Consider the following 25,662-nt stretch of genomic DNA (forward strand, 5'->3'; position numbering starts at 1 on the left):
TAGAGAAAAAAAAGAAATTGAAGGTATTAAAATTGGCAATGAGGAGAACAAGCTATCACTCTATGCAGATGATATGATGGTCTACTTAAAGAACACCATAGAATCAACTAAAAAGCTAGTGGAAGTAATCAACAACTTTAGCAAAGTTGCAGGATACAAAATAAACCCACATAAGTCATCAGCTTTTCTATATATCTCCAACACATTTCAGCAGCAAGAATTAGAAAGAGAAATTCCATTTAAAATCACCCTAGACAGTATAAAATACTTAGGAATCTATCTGCTGAAACAAACACAGGAACTATATGAACACAACCACAAAACACTTTAAACAATTAAAACTAGATCTAAACAATTTGAAAAACATTAACTGCTCATGGGTAGGATGAGCTAACATAATAAAAATGACCATATTAAAAATAAACTTATTTACTTATTTAGTGCCATACCCATCGAACTACCAAAAAACTTTTTTTTACTGAATTAGAAAAAAAACATAACAATGTTCATTTGGAAGAACAGAAGATCAGGGATATCAAGAGAAATCATGAAAAAAAAATTCAAGGAAGGTGGCCTTGCAGTACCAGATCTCAAACTATACAATAAAGCAGTGGTCATCAAAACAATATGGTACTAACTAAGAGACAGAAAGGATGATCAGTGGAATAGACTTGAGGTAAGTGACCTCAGCAAGATAGTCTATGAGAAGCCCAAAGATCCCAGCTTTGGGGACAAAAATCCACTATTTGATAAAAACTGCTGAGAAAATTGGAACACAGTGTGGGAGAGATTAGATTTGGATCAACACCTCACACCCTATACCAAGATAAACTCAGAATGGGTGAATGACTTGAACATAAAGAAACAATAAGTAAATTATGTGAACATAGAATAGTATACATGTCAGATCTTTGGGAAAAGAAAGATTTTTAAAGCCAAGCAAGACTTAGAAAAAGTCACAAAATGTAAAATAAATAATTTTGATTACATCAAATTAAAAAGATTTTGTAAAAACAAAACCAATGTAGCCAAAATAAAAATGAAAGTAACAAATTGGGAAACAATCTTAATAACAAAAACTTCTGACAAAAGTCTAATTACTCAAATTTACAAAGAGCTAAATCAATTGTACATATGTAAAATTCTCCAACTAATAAATGGACAAGGGACATGAATAGGTAATTTCCAGTCAAAGAAATCAAAACTAGTAATAAGCACATGAAAAAGTGTTCTAAATCTCCAATAATCAGAGAGATGCAAATCAAAACAACTCTTAGGTACCACCTCACACCTAGCAGATAGGCTAACATAACAGCAAAGGAAAGTAATGAATGCTGGAGGGGATATGGCAAAGTCGGGACATTAATTCATTGCTGGTGGAGTTGTGAATTGATCCAACCATTCTAGAGGGCAATTTGGAACTATGCCCAAAGGGCGCTAGGGGACTGTCTGCCTTTTGATCCAGCCATAGCACTGCTGGGTTTGTACCCCAAAGAGATAATCAAGAAAAATACATGTACAAGAATATTCATAGCTGCGCTCTTTGTGGTGGCAAAAAATTGGAAAATGAAGGGCTGCCCTTCAATTGGGGAATGGCTGAACAAATTGTGGTATATGTTGGGGATGGAATACTATTGTGCTCAAAGGAATAATAAAGTGGAGGAATTCCATGGGAACAACCTCCAGGAAGTTATGCAGAGCAAAAGGAGCAGAACCAGAAAAACAATGTACACAGAGACTGATACACAGTGGTACAATCGAATGTAATGGACTTCTCCATTAGTGGCAATGCAGTGATCCTGAACACCCCAGAGGGATCTACGAAAAAGAACAGTATCCACATTCAGAGGAAAAACTGTGGGAGTAGAAACACAGAAGAAAAACAATTGCTTGATTACATGGGTCGAAGTGATATGGTTGGGGATATAGACCCTAAATGAACATCCTAGTACAAACATCAACAGCATGGAAATAGGTTCTGATCAAGGACACATGTAATACCCAGTGGAATTCTGTGTTGGCTATGGGAGGGGTGGGGAAAGAGGCGGGAGGAATAGAATATGATTTTTGTAACCAAGGAATAATTTTTGAAATTGACCAAATTTTTTTAAGTCAAAAAAATGTCAAAATATTGACATGAAATGTAAGAGGGGAAAACCACCAAACCTTTTTAAAGAAACAATAAAAAAAAATATGACACACACAAAAAAATAAGTAAGGGCTATAAGACCACTTTAGTTCAAATCTACATATATTTAGCCTGCATGTACTAAATGTGAAGACAATGGAGATTCAAAAACAAAAATTTAATCTCCACCCTCAAGGAGTTTTCATTCTACTAGGAATTAGAGAGTGGTGGGGAGATAATAAATATATACTTTCATAAGTATATACAGATTAAATGCAGTATAATTTCAGAAGGGGAATGGGGAATATTAAAAGTGGTAGAATGGATGAACTGGATAATTTCTGACATCCCTTGCAACTCTCAGATTCTGTAATTGGACTTCTTCAAGGTTATGGTGTCCACAGTTTGGTAAAAATACTGATAAGGTAGATAATGGGTGTGTAAAATCTATCTGCAAACATTCCTTGGCCATATGACAAGTTTCTCAACATTTTAACTGAGTTCAGAAAAAGAAAACACCTACAACACTTCAAATATAGGAAGTATCTAGAGAAAAGCAAACTACAAAATACTTTTGTTTCTTTTAATCACTAATTTCCTGAATTTCAAGAACTTTCTAACTTCCAGAGACTTTTTAGTCACACTCAGAAACCTTTTTAAAGAATTGGCATGTTCTATTTTAGAGAATTATATCTCCTTTTTTGAGGACTACTATAACTCCACTCTAGAGAAAGTTTTAAAGTTTTAAGAATTAATCTTTATAATTCCCTACAACCTTCAATATTCACACTTTTTAAAAAATCCAATTCTTCTAGGTCAAAAAAGGGAGCTGAAAATTAGTTATCAGTGGTAGTTTCCAAAATCTCTTTATCTTTTGATATCACATCTGAGATGAAATATGAAAAAATAACTCTGGAAGAGACAAGATGTTTGTTTTCATATTTTAAACAAATGCAAAGCAATATTTTTTAAAAACTGCATTGATGGTTGCATTTATGTCATCAGACTTACCTGGTTTATCTGGAAAGAAAGAAGGTATTTCATAGGCCTTCAGGATTGAGAGCAAACTCTGTGTAGTTGTTGGACCACGTAAATCAAAAAATCTGTTTCCAAAGCAGAAAGTTAGTGTTTAGGTCAATAAATATTCCCAATTTTAGATTCCAAATCTTAGAGAGCTACACATGGAATATAATAATGTAACAGTTCAATGAAAACCAAAGGAACAACTATAGACTGGCTCAAGATGCTGAGAATCAAAGAAAATTTTTCAATCATTGACCAAACTCAATTTGCATTAACCAAAAAGGTCATAAACGTAACAGCTCTCTTCCATTGTAGAGGCATACGATGACAGGTAGAGAAAGCAATGTGCTACACCTTCACAATTTGGTTAGCTTCAGCTAGAAAGATATGACTATTAAAGGTTCTCTCTGAAGTATCCATTCACATAATCACTGTGTGACCAATCCCTTTTGCCCTCCAACATACAGAATAAGGGCTCCACTAAGGAGGTGGTCACAAAACTTTTTTTACTTCTTGAATATTCCATGGATCTGTTATTTTTCAGTAGAGATAACAAGGGTGGGAATTTCCTCTAGCAAAGTAGATTATAACCCAAAACCTGTTGGGTTTTAGTAGATTAAGGTTAAGTGACTTACCTGAGGTACCATAATTTGTAGGTGTAAGTATGATCTGAACTGAAGTCTTAGTGATTACAGACCTACCACTCTGTCAACCATACCATATTACCTTGCATATATATTAGTTTCTTGGTGCGATTTTTTAATATTGAAATCAAAGTTGGTCTTAGGCAATTTTACTTGGTGAATCTATAATTTGATCATTTGCCACTGAGAACAGGGTTGGTACGCATGAAAGTTTAATGATTTGCATTGACTATCAGGTAAAATACAAAGGTCGTAAGGATGTCTTATTGTTGTCTTTGCATTCTTGGCACCTTTACACATAACAGGAACATCATGATTTTGATCTGAATTGAACTACAAAAGAATTTAACACCTAGTAGGCAATCTGATGATAACAAGACTTTGAATTTGGCTAGGCAAGTCCTCAGAAAGCTGATTTAGGCTACTGTCAAAACCATACTCAAATTGAAATAGTTCTGATGAAACCCTTTCTATCTAGATTCTTTGATAGGAAAATGCTGAAAATGCTATGTTATCCTTATTTGTAAATATATGCCTAAAATTCTGTATAGAGGGAGAAGTCATGTTTCTGGGGTCTAAATTAATGGCATTCCTATTTTATTTCTCCATAAAACACTCTGTTTTCCTCATGATATTTTTCTGAATTGGTCTTTCTAAAAATATTATAGTAACACAATCAGCCTCCTCACTAATCACTTTCCAACTGAATTCTCAGGTGATGTCAATAATTCCATACATACAACCTGCCCAAATTGTTTATAATTTGACAACAGAAAGGAGCCCACTAGGAAATAAAGGCTGGTGTTAATTCCTCTGGTCTCTTTTCCCAGGTCTAATTTCTGAATGGGGTTTTCCATCCTCTCAACTTACTACTTTGACTCAACATTTCTTTGTTTGGTTTGGCTTCATTTGGTTTCTTTCCTCTAGTTCTGAGAGATTTCGTATGCCCTCATTTAGTTGGTGAACCATATTGCTATAAAATCTTTCCCTAATAATATTGGACCACCATAGGTGGACAAAGATTTTCTATAAACCTGGGTCAGAATGCCTCAAAATACTTCTATCTCTCTTTATATGCATTCTTATAGTTCCTAGTTTGTATCTCCCACATGACATTTTATTCGTCTATAAATAGCTATTAAATTATAAACTCCCTGAGGACAAGATCTTCTTATTCATATATGTCTCTCCCACAGAGTCTACCCACAGTTATTTGCATAAAGTATTCACTCAGTAGATGTTAGCTGAATGAATTAATGAATTTAATAAGGGACCTCATGGAGTTGATTCAGTGGGGGGTTCTCATATGACAATTATATTAAATATTTCCAGATACCCTGCAATTTTCAATAGGCTTCTCCCTGAATCTCACTCTCTATCATAATACAAAGTGCAGAAAATATATACCCTGATGAATCAGTGGTGGCTTCTCCCACAGTAACAAGTGATAGCAATATTTCCTTTTTGTAAATAAGGTCACACTAGCCTAGGTGTTTTATAGTACTCTGTGTTCTTCAACTGCTATATGAGAACTTGGAAGGTAGTTGAACATGCTCAAAAATGAATATTTTCACTGAATAGTTGCTGTGATACATACTCCTATCAACTGGAAGGCAGCTTGGCCTTAAAGACAGGGCAACATAGGTTCAAATGTCACATTGGACACTTATTACCTGAGTGACAAAAGGTAAGTCATGTCACCTCTTTCTGTCTCAATTTCTTCATCTATAATTTGAAGGAATTAGGCTTGAAGTCTCTTCCAAATATGTCTATGATCTTATAAACTACAGGAACCCCTGCCTCCTCCCTTTTCAGAGATGAACACTAATTAAAACCTAATCAAATCCATTGTTCAGGCTAATATGCAGCTAACCAAATACCCAGGAGATATATAATTTTATCAGCAGAGGCAATTTCCAATGGGATTCATTTTGTCTCAGTATCTCTACAGCCTCACACAGGCCCTTGACAAAATATTTGTTGAATCAAGCTTATTTTTTTGATGAATGGATCTTCAATTTGGACTTATAGCCACAGTAAAAATGCTGCTTTGATATTGTGTCATCTTAAAGGTATAATGAAAGTGTTACTCCTAACTCCTAGCAAACATTCCTTCCTTTCTAGAGACCAAAAATAAGACCAGGACTATTTACGACCATTTAGAAACACCATCATTTACATTTATATGAAGGATTAATTCTGTATTACCAAAATTTCTGAAAGGAAAAATAAAATATACCCCTATCTTATGATCAGTGTTAGAAGAAATGCTGAAATTCTATACTCATGTAATTTTGTGATAAAGCATAATCACTTTTTTTTTTCAGAAGACAGACTTAAATTGGATTCAAGCTTATGCACTGTCAAACCCAGATGGTGAGCATAACCATTCAGGCATCCTCCAGTTCAAAAGTTAATTGAACCAAAAACTAAGATTGTGATAATTGATGGGTTTGGAGCTACTCAACCAGAAGGATGGGTTAGTCTCATACATGGGGGTGATTCAAAGTGGGTAGAAGGCAGGGGGAGGGGGATGACAGAGATAAGTGGGAAGGACAATAGGATAAGAAACTAAAAAGTAATAGAAAAATAAATCACATGCACACGTATAATAAATACACATATTTTATATACAATTTAATCAAACTATATTACCTGAATGGGTCCACCTTGATCTTATCTTTCTCCAATTGTTTGCTAAAAGGTTCAATTATGCCCAGGATTTCACGAAAATTAACTAGTATAAAAAGGGAAAGGGAAAAAGAAAAACAAGCTGGGTTTTAATTGCATGCTCCTATTAGTTTCTGAGCTCTATGTGCATTTTTTCCAAATTAAATTGCAAATCATAGATTTTTTAATAACAAGAGGTAACACATTTTTCAAAGAAATTACTAACACACAAAAACTCTAAAAACACATTTGAATGGGGTTTTTTTGTTGAGTTTTTTTACGTTTTTAATTTTTTTTATACCATGTTACTCAGATGCTTTGCAATTACCAAAATTTAGAACTCAGAGGTATGGAGCAAATGAACTACATGTATCATGATGGAGAGAGTTTCTGGACTAATGTCAACAATTCCACAGCATGTAACCATGAATGTAAGAATTCTTTTTAAATTATCAGCATAACGATGAGGATAAAGATGATACACAATTTGCAATTTTAAAATTATTCTGCAATTTCTTGATCATGCAAATGAAAACACTGAGGAGTCCAGAAATGTCAGTAGGTCAGAGAAGCAGTGTAATATAATGCAAAGAACCCTGGGTTTGGGGTCTGAACATCTGCATTTAGCTAAAGGCTCTGATATTCACCAGCTGTGAGACCTTAAGCAATTCGTTTACATTTTCTTGGTCTTAGTTTCTTCATCTGAAAGTCCTGAAGTTCTCTTCTAGCTCTACAGACAGGGACCAGACCTGTGATGTCACTGGTATACAGGACTCCCAGGCAGAGAACTCCCTCTACCAATTCCAGTGGAAAATTCCCTCAACCAATTCAAATATGTGTCCTTTCTGTAATTTATAACCTTAGAGAGTACCCAAGAGCATGGAGAGGTGAAATCACTTTCCCAAGGTCATACATCCATGCTGTGTCAAATATAAGATTTTAACTTCCCTGTGATGAAGCCTGATTTTAATCCATTCCAGTATACTATACCCTTTCAAGCTCTAAATCCTATGGAAAAAAATTTTAATGCTTCAAATTTATTTTTAATGTAGGAAGACAGGCATGTTAATTCACTGCTGGTAGAACTGTGAATCAGTTCAACTCTTCTGGAAAATAATTTGAAAATTATGCAATAAAAGTTATAAAACTGTTCATTCTTTGACCCAGCAAGCCTACTGAGTTTATACTCCAAGGAGGTTATTGACAGCAAGAAAAGACTCATCAGTACAAAAATATCACAGCAGCACTATTTATAAGAGGAAAAAGTTAGAAACAAAATACCCAATAACTAGGGAATAGTTGAAGAAATTATAGTACACGAGTGTAATGGGATGTCACTGAACAGTAAAAAATGAAAATAAGGAGTTCAAAGAAACATGGAAAGACTTGTATAAAGTAATGAGGGATAAAGAAAAAAGGATCCAGAAAACAATTGACATACAATGATGTCAACAAACTAAACACAGAGAGACAACTCAACTGTATTTAAACAGAATGACCAATGTTAATACTATGCTATCAAAGTTAAATATAGTCTGTCTTCCTGTTAACAATTGATGTTATACTCAGGGAAAATACTTTGGAGGAGGTTGTTTGGGGTGTTTGTTATGTGGAAATAAAGTATACATTTTTAAATGTTTTTATAAAATGTAAAGCTCATATTATATTTGAAAAGACTGATAGCCAGAGAAGCTAAGCATCTTCATTAAAATGAAGTGGCTGAATCAAGGCATGGAATCATGAAATCAAAGAATCATATAGTCTCAGTCTTGCCTCAGAAGTCTTATAATCCAACATGTACATGCACACTCTATGACTCACCAATAAGAAAAGGAATTGTATGTGTAAAAGCACTTTGTTAAGCTTAAAGCACTTTAAAAAGCTGATCTACTATTGTTATTATTGTTATCGCGCAGTCATTTATTTGAACAGAGAAAAGATAAAAATGGACCTGGGATAAATTACTGTCCTGCTATTATTTGTTTTTCAATTTTTTTGTATTGATATATAAAATAACTGCTTCTATAACCATGAAAGAATTGTGATATAAGTTCATTTGTAAACTACCTTGGAAAAAATACAGTAATGGAAAGGATGACAGGTAGGATCTACTCTTTATTCTACCACATGGCTTTTTTCCCTATACTTAGATCTCTATATTTAATGAGTTTTTGTTTCATGCAGCTTAGAGGTTTTGAAAAACTGGAGACGGTGAGTACTGAGAAGGGATAGAATATTAGAGGCAATTGATAGAGTACTATAGAGAGTAAAAGAATTTATATTTGCTATGATAGGAAATAGAGGGTCCTGGAAGGCTTGGGTTCTAGTCCTAGATCACTTATTATGTGATATCATATGATTAACTCTTTTGAACTTACTTGCTCCCTCCAACACAAAATGTACTATTATTTTTGAAAATTAAGGTAAATTGAGAGACAATGATCTGAATCAATAACCAATAAATTGGGTCAATGGACTCTCTTAATAATCAAAGACTCTAAGGTAGGGCTCACTTGTGTTAATTTAGTTATAAGAACTACAGATTTGAATAGGTAGGTACATTATTGCCATTGTGACTGAAGGTTAGGTTTAAAAAAAAGATTTAATAAAAAAAAAAAGAAGCAGAAGAAAATTCCCAGGCACCTAGAAGGGTTTGTGAGGAAGATAATACCCTCCTTAATTATACAAGGACAAGAAAGAATAGACAAATCACCTTTTGGGAATAACAACAAGTTAACTTGTAACTTTAAACTAACTCAGAGAAGAAGCTGATTAAATTACAAAATTAATAAAGCATAATAGCAGTTAAACTCATCCAGAAGGAATTAGAGCTAATAATAATTTTGATACAATCAATACCCAGCCCAAAATTTTTTCTAAGCCTAAATTTTACTTTTTATATATAATAGCTTGAGAGGAAATATAGCTTAGAGGATAAATAGCTGACCTTAGAATCAGGAAAATTTAAATTCTACCCCTGCTTTTGACACATACTATCTGTATGACTCTGGACCAATCTTTCAGTGCCCTAGGTAGTGCTAATTTGCCAAGTTCTCCACCTGCATCAATATGGAAAGTCTTCTTATCTGAGTATTCCATAAATCAATGAAGTTACAGTTTCAGTACCTATCTTTAATAGCTTCTATTTAATATTGCACCTTGTTTTACAAATATCATTTTATTTGATCTTCACCACCACCCTATGAAAGAGGTTGTGTATCTATTATGACCCCCATTTTACACATTAGAAAAGTAAGATTCAAAGTAAAAAAAGACTTGACAAAGATTACACAAGGATAAGCAACAGACAGGATATGACTTCAGATGTTTTAATTACAACCTCATTTTAAAATCCTCAGCACTAGAGCCAGTTAACAATTAATCAATGCTGTGTAAAGGGAACCCCTTCCTCCTAGGATCCTGAACTTTCTGTTTGTCCCATTGGCTTGGTTGGAATGCTCCAAAGAAAGAGACTTTGATTGGTTCCTGAGATGTGCTAGACCAACACACAGGAAAAGGATGTGATGTGGAGAAAGAGGACTATAAAAATGAGACTGCAGAGTAGGCTGGTCTTTGGTCTCCAGATTTTTGGCTGGGAAATTGTCTCTGTTTGGAGCATTCCAACCAAGCCAATGGGCTGGTGCAGATGAGCAGAACGTTCACAACCCTAGGATAGGGAAGGGGTTCCCTTTATACGGTGCATATGTGTTTATCGAGCACTTAATATGTGCTAGGCACAGGGGAATTAAATTTTAAAAGAAAAATAGTTATTGACCACAAAGAATTCATATTATTTTACTGGGGCAACATAGAAAATTAGATAGGTAATATAGGCTCTATTTAAATTAAAAGGTGATTGGGGGCAGAATAGTTTTCCTTCTACAAATGATTTCTATTCTACCAATGATTTTCCCAAGAATTTTTATCAAATAATGAGTTCTTATTCCAAAATCTTGGATTTTTACTTTTGTCAAAAACAAGATTATTGTAATCTTTTACAATTGATTATCTTATGTCTGTTTTGTTCTGCTAATCTACTTTTCTATTTATTAGTCAGTATTATTTAGTTTTGATAATTACTGCTTTGCAATATAGTTCAAAGGCTAGACTACCTTCCTTTACTTTTTTTTGTTAAAAAAAAAACAGACAGTTTTGGGATGAAAAAATCAAAGCTACATATAACTATGTGAAAAATGCTCCCAATCATTATTGCTTAGAGAAACACAAATTAAAACAACTCTGACATATCCCTTCACACCTATCAGATTGGCTAAAATGTTAAGAGGGCAAGATAATCATTGGAGGATATGTGGGAAAAGATACACTAATTCCTATTGGTAGAACTGTGAACTGATTCAACCATTTTGTCGAACAATCTGGAATTATGCTCAAAGAGTTATAAATCTGTGCATGCCTTTTTTTTTTTGACCCAGCATGACCAGTATTAGGTTTATTTCCTAAGGTAATCAAGAAAAATGGAAAGAAACTATATATTCTAAAATATTTATAGCAGCACTCTTTGTGGAAGCAAAGAACTAGAATCTGAAGGATGCCCATCATTTGGGAAATGACCAAACAAGTTGTGGCATATAATTATGATGGAATATTACTGTGCCATGAGAAACGAAAAACAGGTTAACTGAAGAAAAACAGAAATATTATTTGAAGAATGACTTGTATATGTTTACTTCTAGAAAAAGAGCTGATAAATAGAAATGACAATTTTACAAATACATATATGTTTGTCAAATGATGCTTTCTCTAATGGGGCAAGGGGAAAGAGAGAGTTAACTGGTTATTTAAATTTAACACATGAGATGATACTTTTAAAACCTTATAAAATCATAGACTTTACAAAATGTAAAGCACTATATAAATACTACTTAAAATTATAACTTAGATTGTAGCTATGAATGAACACCATGTGCAAAGCACTCTACAAAATGGAGATACAAAAAGAAAAGGCAGTCCCTGCTCTCAAGGAGTTTACATTCTAATGGGAGAGACATTGTACATAGAGCCTTCAGCTGCAAGTCAGATAGAAAGTTCTCAGAGTCTTTATTTAGAGTGAAAATCCTCACTTCCTTGGCACTCATCTAGGCTTCCTGTCTCTCCCTCAGAGTACCCCACTATTTCAAAAATAGAACAGGCTGCCTGATGGGTAGTAAGTTCAATGTCACTTGAAATATTCCAGTAGAGTTTAGGTGGTAAGGAATGCCACTGAGGATTCTTACATCACATAGACTATTTGGCTAGATAGCACTTACGGTCCATTCTAAGTGGGAAATCCTCAGGTTTTACAAGACTCTAGACTTAACTCAAGGTTGCAAAGCTAGTGACTATGTGAGCCTAGAATAGAAAATAGGTCTTGCTAAAAAAATAGGTCTTGTCATCTGAGTTAAATGGTGCCCTTCATATCATGTGCAGGAAACCAAACACATGTTCTTGAGAGCGTCATTGACTCGATATGAAACACATTCCTTTTTTGCCTTAGACTTATTTGTGAGGGTCAATACCCAAGTGTGCTTGAACTGATTACGAAGGAGGAAGAAGAGACATAAATACCAGTCCAGATAGATCCCCTGCCATTTTCTCATCAACTCCATTTTTTTAACTCCATCCATAGCCTAAAGACCTAGACTCTCCTGTTCCCCCCCAAAAAAAATTAAGGATATATCCTATCCCTCTGGCAATATAGTTGTATCCTTATATCTTCTGTTACAAGTATCTTCTCAAACTCCCAATTACTTGCCATCTTCTTCATAGCTATATCAAATTAAGTACTTTACTTTGTAGCAGTTAAAACATACTAAATAAACATCTACTGCTTTTTGCATCAATGACTGGCTTGTTGCTTCTGTGGAAACCTCAAAGTCTTCCCCCAAATTACTCCAAAGGACTAGTTTTCCTTTAGTCATAATATAATCATATTGCTTTACAAATTGCTTTTCTGAGCAAAAGAAGGCTATAATTATAAAGGTAGGACCAATCACACTAGAAGGACTAGAGCTTTGGGGTTTGGGGGAATCTTTAAAAAAGCAGGGACGGGGGGTGGGGGGGCGGGGTGATGAGCCATGCCAGTCTTATTGCATCTTACAATGATATAACTTCTCTTGCATGCATATGCAAGATGCCTGAACAGCACTATTCAATGTGATTTACTCATGCTAACACTTTAATTTCATACTTGACGGTTATAGTGTCACTTTGAGTTCTGAAGCATTTCACAGTTATCTGCTATATTTGGACACCCAGAAGCCAATCCAAAAAAAAAGACGACGTAAGGGAATAGAAAATGATCAGGGTCAGGTGTGGCTTGTTATCCCATTAGTGTCTGAAATTCCATAAAGTGACAGTTTTTAATGATAAGAATCTAATTTATGTCTATCTTGTAGCCAGGCATGCACTACCAATTTCTCTAATACATATGTTTTGATTTACACTAACTTTTCTTTGCTACATTTAAGAATCTATAGTCACTCTTTTTTTTTTTAATCTCTGCATCACAGAAATAGCACATGGTAGTGAATAAAAAGATGACTTCGGAAATACAGAGACATGCTTGAGTCTTGTCTCTGACACTGGCTGTATGACTCTGGGCAAGTCACTTAACCTCTTATTACCCCTCAAGCAACACTCTAAGACTATAAATGGCTAGGGGTAACTGGGTAGCTCAGTGGATTGAGAGCCAGGCCTAGAGACAGGAGGTCCTAGGTTAAAATCTGGCCTCAGACACTTTCCAGCTGTGTGACCCTGGGCAAGTCACTTGACCCCATTGCCTAGCCCTTACCACTCTTCTGCCTTGGAACCAATACACAGTATTGATTCCAAGATGGAGGTAAGGGTTTAAAAAATATTATAAATTGCTGAAGAGTTACTAATATACACTGGCAAAGGGAAGAAACCTCTTTACCAATGAAATCACAGGACTGATCCAGTAAAATCAACAGAACAATCCTTTATATTATAATCCTGGAGAGCAGATAAGGAAATACACTTCATACCTATCAGTTGAGAGGTTAGAGAATATGGATGTAAGAGTGTTGTATATACTATAAGGGAAGGTTCGCATATCAATGGGCTTTGCTTAAAAGTTTATTATTATTATGTGAATGAAATCTAGTTTATCAAGGAAGGACTATAATTTTTTTTTAAAACAGAAAAATCAATAAAATTTTATTTTTATTCTGTGCCTCTCTGGTTTTCTTAAGGTATCTCTAGCCGTAATAACATAATATAAACTTAATCAATCAAATGCTTGTTTATCTAACCCCAGTGAAAACACTGATGAGTTTTTATGCCTATTTGTACGTGTATCTATGTACAAATACATAAACAGGCGGTGTTTCATTTAAAGGAATTAAGTGAAGATACTGATAAGAAAAGATAATAGCAAAGATGTCTTTCAGCTTATACCATCTCAATCGCACAAATATAAAGGATTAGGTTAATGATGTTCACTAACAAATATACGTTAGCAGAAATATAGAACAACATTCTCCCTTCAATTTTAATAAAGTGCTTACCTACATCCTACTGCTAGATATATTATATAAGAAGGTCAAAGAGAAAAAATATCTCATTCATAAAAAAATATTGATAGAAGCACTTTTATGGTAGCAAACAACTGGAAACAACACTACAACACCTGGCCATTTGTCTGAGGAATGATTGAAAAAAATCCTGATTTAAAGTGTGATATAATATTATTGCTCCTAAAGAAATAACAAATATGACAAATACAAAACTACATGGAAGACTTATGTGGACTGATGTGGGGTGAAGTTAACACAACCTGGGGAAAATATAAACATTGACTTTAAGTGTATAAATAAAAAAATAAGAAAATATAGTGTAATTGTAATGAATCTGAACCCCAGAAAAGGTAATATAAAGTAGATCTCACTTCTTTCGTGGATGAAGTAGAAGACTATGGATATGGAAAACTTCCTATGTTATCAGATGCAGTCTACAAATCTGGCAGTTATTGTTCAGCTATTTTTCATTCTTTATTACAAGAAAAACTTTAATGGAACCAAGGCCGAAGAGGGGTATAGTTGGAAAGGAATTTAGTAAAAAGAAAAGACATCAATAAGCCTTTTAATTCAAAAGTTACAAAACTGAGTATACTTTTTGACCCAGCAATTTCACTATTAAATGTATTTCCTAAACTGATCAAAGGGAAAGGAGAAGAGCCTATTTGTTCTAAAATATTTATGGCAGTTTTCTTCTTGGTGGTAAATAATGGTGGAAATTGAAGGGATGTCCATCAATTGGGGAATGGCTAAACAAGTTGTGGCATATAGTTGTGATGGAAAACTACTGAGCTATAAGAAATGATAAACAGGTTAGTTTAGAAAAACATGGAAAGATCAATAGGAAATTATGAAAAGTGAAACAAGTAGAACCAAGAGAACATTATATATATAGCAAGAGAAATAGTATTTGAAGTATGAATGACTTGTGGATATTTACCTAGAGAGAAAAAAATCGTAAATAGAAATAAAACATAGTTGTACATGTACATATATTGGTTTGTGCCTTCTCTAATGGGGAAAGGGGAGGGGAGGAAGGAATTAATTAGTTATTTAATGTAACAAACAATTTTTTAGAAAAATAAAGAGCAAAAAGAAAAAATAAATTTTAAAAAAAAAAGCTTGATGGCCTCAGGTAAAGGAACTTAGAAGTCATCCAGGTAAGCCCCTTATTGTACAGATTAAGAAACTGACCAAGAAAAATACAATTTATTTATGGTCACACAGATGGCAAGGAGTAGCATTTGGAAATAGATCTGAATCTCGAACTCATGCTATTCTTCCTTTCTTGATCAATTCACAGAAATACAATAAAAATATTCCTAATACCTATTTCAAGTTTGTTGGGGTAGCAATAGATAATGAAAGGAAGGAAGGAAGGAAAGAAAGAAGGAAGGAAGGAAGGAAGATAGGAAGGAAGGAAGGAAGGAAGGAAGGAAGGAAGGAAGGAAGGAAGGAAGGAAGGAAGGAAGGAAGGAAGGAAGGAAGGAAGGAAGGAAGGAAGGAAGGAAGGAAGGAAGGAAGGAAGGAAGGAAGGAAGGAAGGAAGGAAGGAAGGAAGGAAGGAAGGAAGGAAGGAAGGAAGGGGGGGAGAAATAGAAAATGACAATGGGATGAAAAAGACATTTGCAGACCTACTCTGAAGACAGTAAACCTTCTGAATTGTATTCCTAAGGTATTTTTTTGTCCTTTTCCTTCAGAAAAAAACATCTAATTGGAATTTCACTGCCTAGACAATTACAATTAATTACTGAGAATAAGAAAGTAACTTCTCTATCAAAGGGATGTGGGCTCTTAATAGAGGATGAAATGTTAATTATGATAATATGTTGACAACACAATTAAAAGTTCAAAGAACCTACAGCAGTTTCCAGGATTCTGAAGGACTCCACTGTCAAGCTGACCCTGAGTAGGTATGTGAGGAAAGGGGAGAGCTGATGGAAATTGGACATGGGAAAAAATGGATCCAGTGGTGTGATGATGTGTTCAATTAATTGAGCTTGACTGGAAGACAAAAGCCTCACAAATGATTTATTTTTCCTTTACATTTGTGGGTTTAACTTTAAATAGCCCTGCCAAATAAGTTTACAGGAACTCAAGGTAACAAAAATAAAAATAAAAATAATTTTAACAGAGATAGAGGCAATAGCAGCTTACCATACATCTGTTATCTTGTAAAATTACATTCAAATGACAATTTGAAGAAAAATATTGGCCACATAACTGGCCCAGGTAAAAGAAAGATGATTATCCTAGGTTGTTAATTCAATGTCCATGGCTGTCCTTTGGTTCAGAAACTTCTTCTTGGTGTCACATTCAATTAAAAATCGGTCTAAAATATTGGACTTTCAAGTTTGCAAAGCATTTTACAAACAGTATTGCATTTGATCCTCACACAAAAAACCTGATAGGAGGTGATTTTGTGAGTATTATTGGCCCACTTTTACAGATGATGATATAGATCATGTAACTTAAATAATTTGTTCATGGGTACCTAGCTAGTAAATGTCTGAGGCAGAGTTGGAATACAGGTCTTACTGATTCTAAGCCCAGCATACTGTCTAGTAAATCACACTTCTTCTCTGTTAGTTTCATGAAATTATCAGATAATTCCACTCTAAGATCAAACAATTAATAGATCCAAAATGACACTCTTAGAAGCAGGCATAAATTATTATCTATTATATAGAAATGGGTCTTGTTCAATGACACATGTAAAGCCCAGTGGAATTACACATCAGCTATGGGAGGGGAGTGGGGGGAAGGGAGGGAAAGAACATGAATCTTGTAACCATAGAAAAATATTCTAAATAAATTAATTAAATAAAATTAAATATTTCAAAAGAAGCAGGCATAAATGGAGTGAAGAATATGATAGGAAAGGGAGCTTAGTAGTAATGATACACAAAATCAAATCAAGACAATGTCACAGCTCTATAAAAGCCAGCAATCATTGGGTTTTTTAATTTTTTATTTATTTGTCTATTTGTTAAAGTTTCCAGGTTCTCTTTCAACCACTCTCCAATCTAGAGAAGGCATCATTTGAATATATATGTGTGTATATGTATGTATATGTGACTGTATGCTATGTCTTGCTTACTTCTATTTATTAGGTTTCTTTACTCTGGAGGTGGATATTTATAAGTTTTCTTTAAGTAATATTTATGTTGTTATATATAAGGTTCACCTGGTTCTGCTTGTTCTGTTCTTATTTTCACTTAGGTCTTAGCATGTTTTATTTTTGATTAATTAACCTGTACATCATTTCATAAGAAATATATAGTATCCCTATCCCATCACAATCACATGTCACAACTTGTTCAGCCATTTCCCAACTGATGGGCATCCTATCAATTTCTAATTCTTTGTCATCACAAAAAGAGTTTCTGTAAGTATTTTGGAATATATAAGTTCTTTTCTTTTTACCCTGATCACTTTAGGAAAAAGCATTAATAGTGCAATTTCTGAGTCTAAGGGTATACATAGCTTTATAAATCTTTGGACATAATTCCAGATTGCTCTCCAAAATGGCAGGATCAGTTCACACTCCAACACTATATTAGTGTCCCCATTTCTCTCCATTCCCTCCAACATTTGTCATTTGCCCTTTTATCAGTATACCAGATCTGAAATGTATAAAATGTTTCCTCAGAGTTGTTTTGATTTGCATTTCTGTCATCGATATCAATTTAGAGCATTTTTTCATATTCCTATATGTGATTTTGATTTCCTCATCCAAAAACTGTTTATGTCTTTCTACCATTTATCACTTGGAGAATAGCTCCTATTCTTATACATTTAACTAAGTTCTCTATATCACTATTAACACCATAGAAAGTTAAAGATAAGTCTGCTCAATGCAAAGTAGAATTTTTTCTCTCTAAGAAATCTCCAGCTAGGTGGGCAGCTAGGTGGCTCAGAGGACTGAGAGCCAGACCCAGATATGGGAGGTCCTGGATTCTAATCTGGCCTCAAATACTTCCTAGCTGTGTGACCCTGAGCAAGTCACATAACTCCCCATCCCTTTGCCCTTATGTGAATCTTAAAAAACTACTCAGACTCTACTTTAGAAGATTTTATTTAGCTACTCCCTTATTGTAACAATGGAGATACTTGGTCTAACAAGAATCAGGAATGTATTGGGAACTTTTAAAATTATTCCACCCTAATTAGACAGTGCCTTAGGGGAAGATAAAGTTGTAAACTCCTGATTGAACAATGAAAGTCCATAACTCATACCTTATAGTAAAGCTAGAACCTTAAGCTATATCTATTTTTAGATCTAATACAAAAAGGTATTAAGTACTTGTAAAGGTTAAATTAATCACAAAAAGGTCAAGTAACTTACAAAAGGCAAGCTTAACAAAGGGGTGTGAAGTACTCAGAAGATATAATCTAAACAGAGAAGGTGAGAACCAAAGAAGATGAGAATTAAGAATGGGCAGTCCTGGAAAAAAGCATCTACTGTGATTGGTAAATGTGAAAATTTAGGGGAGGTGACAAAAGAGAAAATTTCTTTAAAAGGAAGGGGTAAAAAGTCAGGAGGAATTGAGGTCAGTTGAATTGAGTTCAGTAGGTCGGAGTTGAATTGAATTAGATTCTGAACTCAGTTCAGCAGATTCAGTGGAGGACTGGAGCTTGCTTGGAGATGGTCTTGTGGTGAGTAATAAGCTGACTCCCTCACCCTTAGGCTCAGGGAGGCCACTTTGGCCTAGGCCTTTAACTAATGCTTGGCTCAGCCTGAGCCAGAGCAGTTTAAATTAATTCTCTCTCTCTCTCTCTCTCTCTCTCTCTCTCTCTCTCTCTCTCTCTCTCTCTCTCTCTCTCTCTCTCTCTTTCCTTAATTCCTTCTCTCTTTATTCATTAAAATTTCCATAAATCCCTAGCTGTCTTGGGTATTTTTCATATTTGGGGATTTCCCATGGTGACCACTTATTTAGATTTTAAGTCAAAACACTAAAAATTATCCTTACACTTACCACTCTTCTACCTTGGAACCAACACCCAATATTGATTCTAAGATAGAAGGGAAGAGTTTAAAAAAAAAAAGGAAGCCCCATAATTAGTTGGTAACCTCAACTGAATGCCCCTTGTGAACTAAGCATCATACTAGGTGATCTTTACTATTTTGAAAAACAACAATAATAAAAGTTAAGGGTTTTGCCCTAATGAAACTAAAGTATATTTGGAAAAAATGTAGCATACATTTATAGAGAAAAAAACCCTGAAGGATATTTACAAAGTCAATCATAATTAAAATTCATCTAAATTCAAGTAAATAAGAAGCAATGTGGAATAGTGGATAGAGCCCTGAACTTGCTTCACCAGCTTTACCAGCTGTGTGATTCTAGATAATTCACTTAACCTCTCTTTGATTGAGTTTATTTCTTTTTTTCTTAACCCTTACCTTCCATCTTGGAATCAATGCAGAAGAGTGGTAAGGGCTAGGCAATGGGGGTTAAGTGACTTGCCCAGGGTCACACAGCTGGGAAGTGTCTGAGGCCAGATTTGAACCTAGGACCTCCCATCTTTAGGCCTGGCTCTCAATCCACTGAGCTACCCAGTTACCCCCTGACTGAGTTTCTTTTTAAAAGTTTTCCATCTGAAAAATTAGTGGATGGACTCAATGGTCTCTAAGGTCCCTTCCAACTCTAAGTCCATGATCCTATTACAAACTCATTACACTTAGATGTTTAATGACCTAACATATTATTACTCTCATACCACCCCGCCTTTTCATAGCATTTTATTGTTTCCAAATTACTTTCACAAACATTGTCTCATTTGATCCTCATTGAAATAGGCAGGACAGATACAATTATGTACACTGAGAGAAGACTCAGAAAGGTGGAATCACTTACTCAAAGTCCCACAGGCAGAATCAATAAAGAAAATTTCCTAAATTACTATATTTTTCCCATGCCCATGATCCAACTTGTCCTTTTATTCTCTGAAGGAGCTGAATGCAGACTTGACCTTCTAAAGCAGGGGCAGGCTACCATTTTTATAACTTTCTTCAAGACTAAGATCTTAGGTGGAGAAGATAATTTAACAGCAGAGAACCATGTGGTTTGTCTTTTTTTATCATAAATGTTTCCTTTCAGATAAGAAAATTCTCTGAAGAAAATCAGAAAAGGGGTAACTTCCAAAGGTGGAACTGGAGAGTCACAACCTAAATGTAAAGTTTAATAAAACAAAAGCTTCTCTACCAAAGGAAATATGATTAATTAATAACAACTCTATGAGGTGAAATTAAGGATTAAGGAAGAGGAGTCATTTCAAGAGAGAAAGGAAGAAAGGATTGTCCAGACACTGATATATAGGTATATATATGTATGTACACAAACATATATATATGATACACTTACATATACTATATAAGCTTTAATAGCTTAAAACTTAACTAAAGGTTTTTTAATACCCTGTATTTTGGGAACAGCACTATAGTAAATATATGAATGGGACTTCAAACTGGTCAGCAGTCACCATTTGTAGCCTAGACTCGGACTGACTTCACTAGCTTCTGATCATCTCCAAACTTCTGTTTCTATATCTTTCTCACAATTACTTTATGACTCCAGGCACCACCCCTATGACTTCCCTTTTGAAAATTCCTAGCCATCACTTCCCCATATGTGCTCTCATCTCCTATTTGGACCTAAAGTTCCAGGGGAGAGAGACTATCTTGTTGCTTGCCCTTATAACACCCCCTCTTGCACCTCATCCTTCATGCTTAGCACAATGGCTGGCCCATAGTAAGTACTTAATAAATGTTGTTTCATTTATGCTTTCATTCATCTAAGTGGAATAAACTACAGCCTAAAGACACACCTGCCAAAAGAATTTCTTTCCAAAACTATAAACTAATTTACTATAAAGTAGTTTCTGTATAGCCTCAAACACGCTATAGTTCAAAAGTAAATATGATCAAAAGACTGGGGAACATGCTTTGTACTGTTCAGATCTCTTTTTTATTAGGACTCTCAGAATGCCATAAATGGAAGCTAAATGTTTACTTGGATTTCTTCTCCTCCATCCAACTCACCACTCCTCTCCCTTAGCATGACCTATAGTAGTTTTTTCTTTCTGTGTCCATATATATATATTTGGTAGAAATTAAAGAGAAAGTCTAATTGGAAATTATTTAAGATAACTTTGATTATGTCAGAAGAGCCGGAATCTTACTGATCTTAGAGTTCTATTCTGTCACAACCAACTGATTTCTTTCTCTGCCTAGGCAATTCTTGTCCATGGACTTCTCTATGTCCTCCAGAGAAGAGCTATCCAAAATGATGGAGGTCTTTCTTTTGGTGTCTTAACATTCTCTGGATTCAAGAACAAGACTCAGACGCTTGTTATCCTTCTCTTGACATGACCAACTGACTTCTTTTTTTCCATCAGACATTTATAAACATTATTCCCTCTCTTCTGCTTAATAATTCACCATTATTAATGGGATACAACCCATACCACCTAATACATGTTTCTTTATGACCCAGGATTTTGTGAGAGCTGGTGAGTTTTAGGAAGTTTGAGGCTAATTGGGGTTGATAGTAGAACAGTAGAGTGGCAAAAAATCCATAATACAACAATAAATGCACTCAAGAGTACAAACATTGAAGACACAAAAACCATTTTGTACAACAAACATATTAAGCTGCTAACGTATGCAGAGCATGATACTGGGCATGGGGGTGGGAGGGAGAGGGTGACCAATGTCAGATTAGTGATCTTGTTCTTGGGATACAGTTATATCCCTATAGTTAAGCAGATTCTAACTACTCACATTTTAGTTATATGTTTTAAAAGTTCATAGAGCCCATTTAAGTTATGGAAGAGAATATTTATTGAAATATATCACCCAAGTCAGAGTACATATCTCCAGGCAATGTACTCAAAACTGCAAAGACTGAGTAATCAGGAGCACTGGCTTCTACAGTTAGTTGCACGACTAATTGACTATATGACCAAAGTCTAGCAACATACACTTGCCAAAATTCACTTTCATCATGCAGATATAGTGGAATTCAATCAGAGTTCCATCTCTAGAGTTAGAAGTCTAGGCTAGGGAATATCCTGCCTAAATGATCTTGGCAAGTCATCTCTATGTAGGAATATGTTGTAAATGGCCTTTGAGATCTCTTCCCAATCTAGATCTATGATCTTTCACTCTATAAAATGATTTTAAAATTGCCTCCTCCAAAGAAGAATAAGAGAGTTTTAGAACCAAAAGTGGGCTTTCTTTAAGAGTCTTCTTTTTCAGGTGAGGAAACCAAGACCCAGTGGGGCAAATGGACTTTTTGAAGACTCCAGGGGTAGTGTAGAGCTAGAATATAGAGCTCCTCCCTGGCTCCTTACTACCCACAGGGTTGTTGAAGTGATCAGATTATATGATAATTGATGGCAAAGTGATTTTGAAAAGCATGCCTTTTATATGCAAAGTAAAGTTATATTCTACAGACTGATTTTACACTGTTTTTAACAGCAGATTTCTGCATATAAAATTCACATTTGGAAAAGTATACCCAACATACTTCCCTATTTGATTTTTCCAGAGGCCCTAAATATACAATTATCTAAGGTTGCCAAGCATTCCGCATGTGAAATATTGTCCCACAAAATGCTACTTCATTCCATCTTGATGTTCTATGGCTCCATACTTGAGTCAGAAAACAGAAAGCATCATGTATTAGGTGGTTGGTTTCTATGGACCCCTACAAAGAGATCCTATAATGTGTAACAGCTGTGATAACCAACTATTTCTAATTCAGTCAAGTCCAACAATAATCAGGCCCTTAGTAAAATGTATCTCGCAATGTCCACATTGAAACCTTACAACCCCAATTCACCCCCTATATTCCTGCTGGAGAGAAATCTGTATTTGTTGCTTTGTTGATTCCAAAGCAAAGCATTCTAATGTTATTCAGAAGAGCATACATAAAATATATTCTTTAGCAGAACTCTACTAATTGTACTGCTTTGTCTTAATTACAGATGATATTGTTTTAGTAACCATGGACAAGCTGAAAGTCTGTAAGATTGCTAAGGACACCAGGCAGAATCTTAGAAATTTAGAATGTCCTTTATACTGTGTTTTTTTTTAAATGATAAATATATTTGGAGGCTAGAGAAAAAATAAGACAAGTATACCAATAAAATTCGTACATGCTGAATGCTAAGAAAGTAATACTACTATTATTATAAACCATTTGGGGTGATAACTCTTTGGGGGAAAATAGCGATGATAATGTTATCAGCAAGAGAAAGGTTTTAAGGAAATGTACGTTTCTGATTAGGATAATTTCCAGTGAAGGAACTGGTTACTTGTGAATTATTATTGCTTTCTGTGTGTTTTTTTTTTCAGCCATATGCCTTTCCCCACAATTCCTATCAATATTTGTTTTGGGCTAAATGCTTCAAACATTTTGAAATACTAGCTCTCTCTTGCCTGGCTTCATAATGAGATTCTTCTCTATGCCTAAGGCTAAGTCTACATGAGACAAGGTTTTTCCAAACCATAATATGTTGTTTATCCCCAAATGTTTTGGACTCCCTCTTCATGGTGTGTCTATATAGAATTTCTGATAGTATCATAAATAAAGAAAAACAGGAACTTGGAGCTATGGTCTGTCTCTAAACCTGACCAGGTGTGGTTCCAGAAGCATAAATCAAGGTGAAATATATTTCCCATATTTAATGAAAACCCCACTCACAAAAAGAATATTTTTCATTTTGTTATCTATTGTAAAATGCCATGGAGAGTCAGAGCACCTTCAAAAGCTAAATACACCTAATCTGGGGCTAGTTCCTATTGATGGCTATCCATCCCCCCAGAAATCTAACTAGCTCCCTATTTCTCTCCTGCTACCAGTAAGTAGACAGACTAACAGGCTGTAAGGGGTTTCCACTTTTCCAGAAATAGAGATATGGGACACTTTCCTTTTGCTAATCCCTGAAGAAATGATACAATAGAAAATAGAGTCATTCACAAAAGAGATGATTTTTTTTAATCCCATAAAATGAAGGTGGGAAATTTTCAAGTTACTATCTATTGAGTGTCTCAACCAATCTTACAGACTTGGATAATGTCTTGTCCAAGTATTCCAGCTACAAAGTTAAAGTTTCTACTTTGAAATAACCATTTTCAGATTGATAAAGACTGAATAATAGATATAACACATGAATCTAAATGTCAGCTAATGAAAAATTGTACCACTAATAGGAGTCCATAGTTTTTTCATGAATACATGTAGTCAGAATCCTAAAATCTTGACAAAGTTCACAAGTGGCTAAGATATAGTGACGTGTTTACAGAAATGATAAGAGACTTTATGATGGAGATTCACAATTAGATCACTACCACTAGAAATTACAGAAAAATTATAATTTAGAAACTCAGATTCAATGATTAATGCAAATTACTCAAGAACACGGTAAAATAGTCCTAGAGTTTTGTTGCATGTTGAAAGTGAAATTAAGAGCAACAGAATGTCTAGAAAGACACAGTCATGCAGCCAGAAACACACGTCAGAAATTTTCTGTCTTTCAATGAAGAGTTGATAAATTCTCCCGTCATACAAGAATAGTTCCCCAAATATCCTTGGGAATTTAACAAATAACCTTTGCTGGATTCCAGACTAGTATCACAAAACTGCTACTTAACAAGTATCCAGGCATAACACTAATCCAGAAAATTTTTGGAGCAACATTGTAATAGTTGTGGTCATCACAAATACTTATAATATTCAAATTACATGTAATTTGTAAGCTTTCAAAATAGAGAGAAATCTAGTAGAAGAAATAGAAAACCATGTGGGCATAGGGATAAGTTATATATCATTCTTGTTATTCTCCATGCTGTCAGAGTTGTCCTAAAGACAGCTATTGTGACCTACTATTATTTCATTATCCAAAAACATGCACATGCAACTACTATTGTCCACCTATGCAACAATCTGCAAAACACCAAATATAAAATAATTTTAAAAATTGACTTGTCTCTTGTTGTTTCTAACTAAACTCCATCAAAAACTTAGAATGAGATGATCATTATGATGAAAATTATGATCACATGTGATCATAGAATGGCAGCATGGTACAGTGGATAGAGAGTCAGCCTTAGAATCAGGAAGACATGGGTTTAAGTACTGAAATATATTAGCTACATGACTCCAGACAAGTCCCTTAAGCTCTCAGTACCATAGGCAACTTCCTAAGGTTATAATTACTGGAGACTCATCCACATGAGTGTAGAGACATCCTATCCTGGGATTTCCTCCATATTGATGAAATTGTAAGTACTCACCAAAATAAAACAATATTTATGTATACATGTGTGTATGTATGTGTGCTTACATATGTACACACACATAAATGATATTTATTAGACTGATTTTGTTTCATGGAGGGCAATTAAACATATATTGTAATTATGTCACAAACAGATCAAATCATTGTTGGCTGCTTCCCAGGCCATTGCCAGTCCTCCTGGATTTTATTTTGCCACTGGACTTTGATGACTGAAAAAGAGAGGGAAGGTGACAACTCTGTGCAACTCTGCCTCACTTAAGTCCAATTCATGCCCAAGTCAAGAGATCACCTCTTGATATTATTGGTCCTTTTCAAAAATGAAGGATGAACAACAACAGTTTTCTAGAATTTTG

General features: G+C 34.7%; 1 protein-coding gene across 3 annotated transcripts in view; it reads right to left on the reverse strand.

The window, feature by feature from the left end:
- Positions 1 to 25,662, reverse strand: part of IQCM (IQ motif containing M) — a 524,263-nt gene that overhangs the window by 366,359 nt on the left and 132,242 nt on the right. For all 3 annotated transcript variants that reach the window (XM_056802759.1, XM_007496247.2, XM_056802758.1), the window contains 2 exons: positions 6,451 to 6,532; positions 3,140 to 3,231 (listed from right to left, as the gene is read on the reverse strand). In XM_056802759.1, the coding sequence (XP_056658737.1) occupies positions 3,140 to 3,231; positions 6,451 to 6,532 (174 nt within the window). The remainder of the gene's footprint in view (positions 1 to 3,139; positions 3,232 to 6,450; positions 6,533 to 25,662) is intronic.

This window comes from Monodelphis domestica, chromosome 6 (genome assembly GCF_027887165.1).
Source record: "Monodelphis domestica isolate mMonDom1 chromosome 6, mMonDom1.pri, whole genome shotgun sequence".
In the NCBI taxonomy this organism is placed as follows: domain Eukaryota; kingdom Metazoa; phylum Chordata; class Mammalia; order Didelphimorphia; family Didelphidae; genus Monodelphis; species Monodelphis domestica.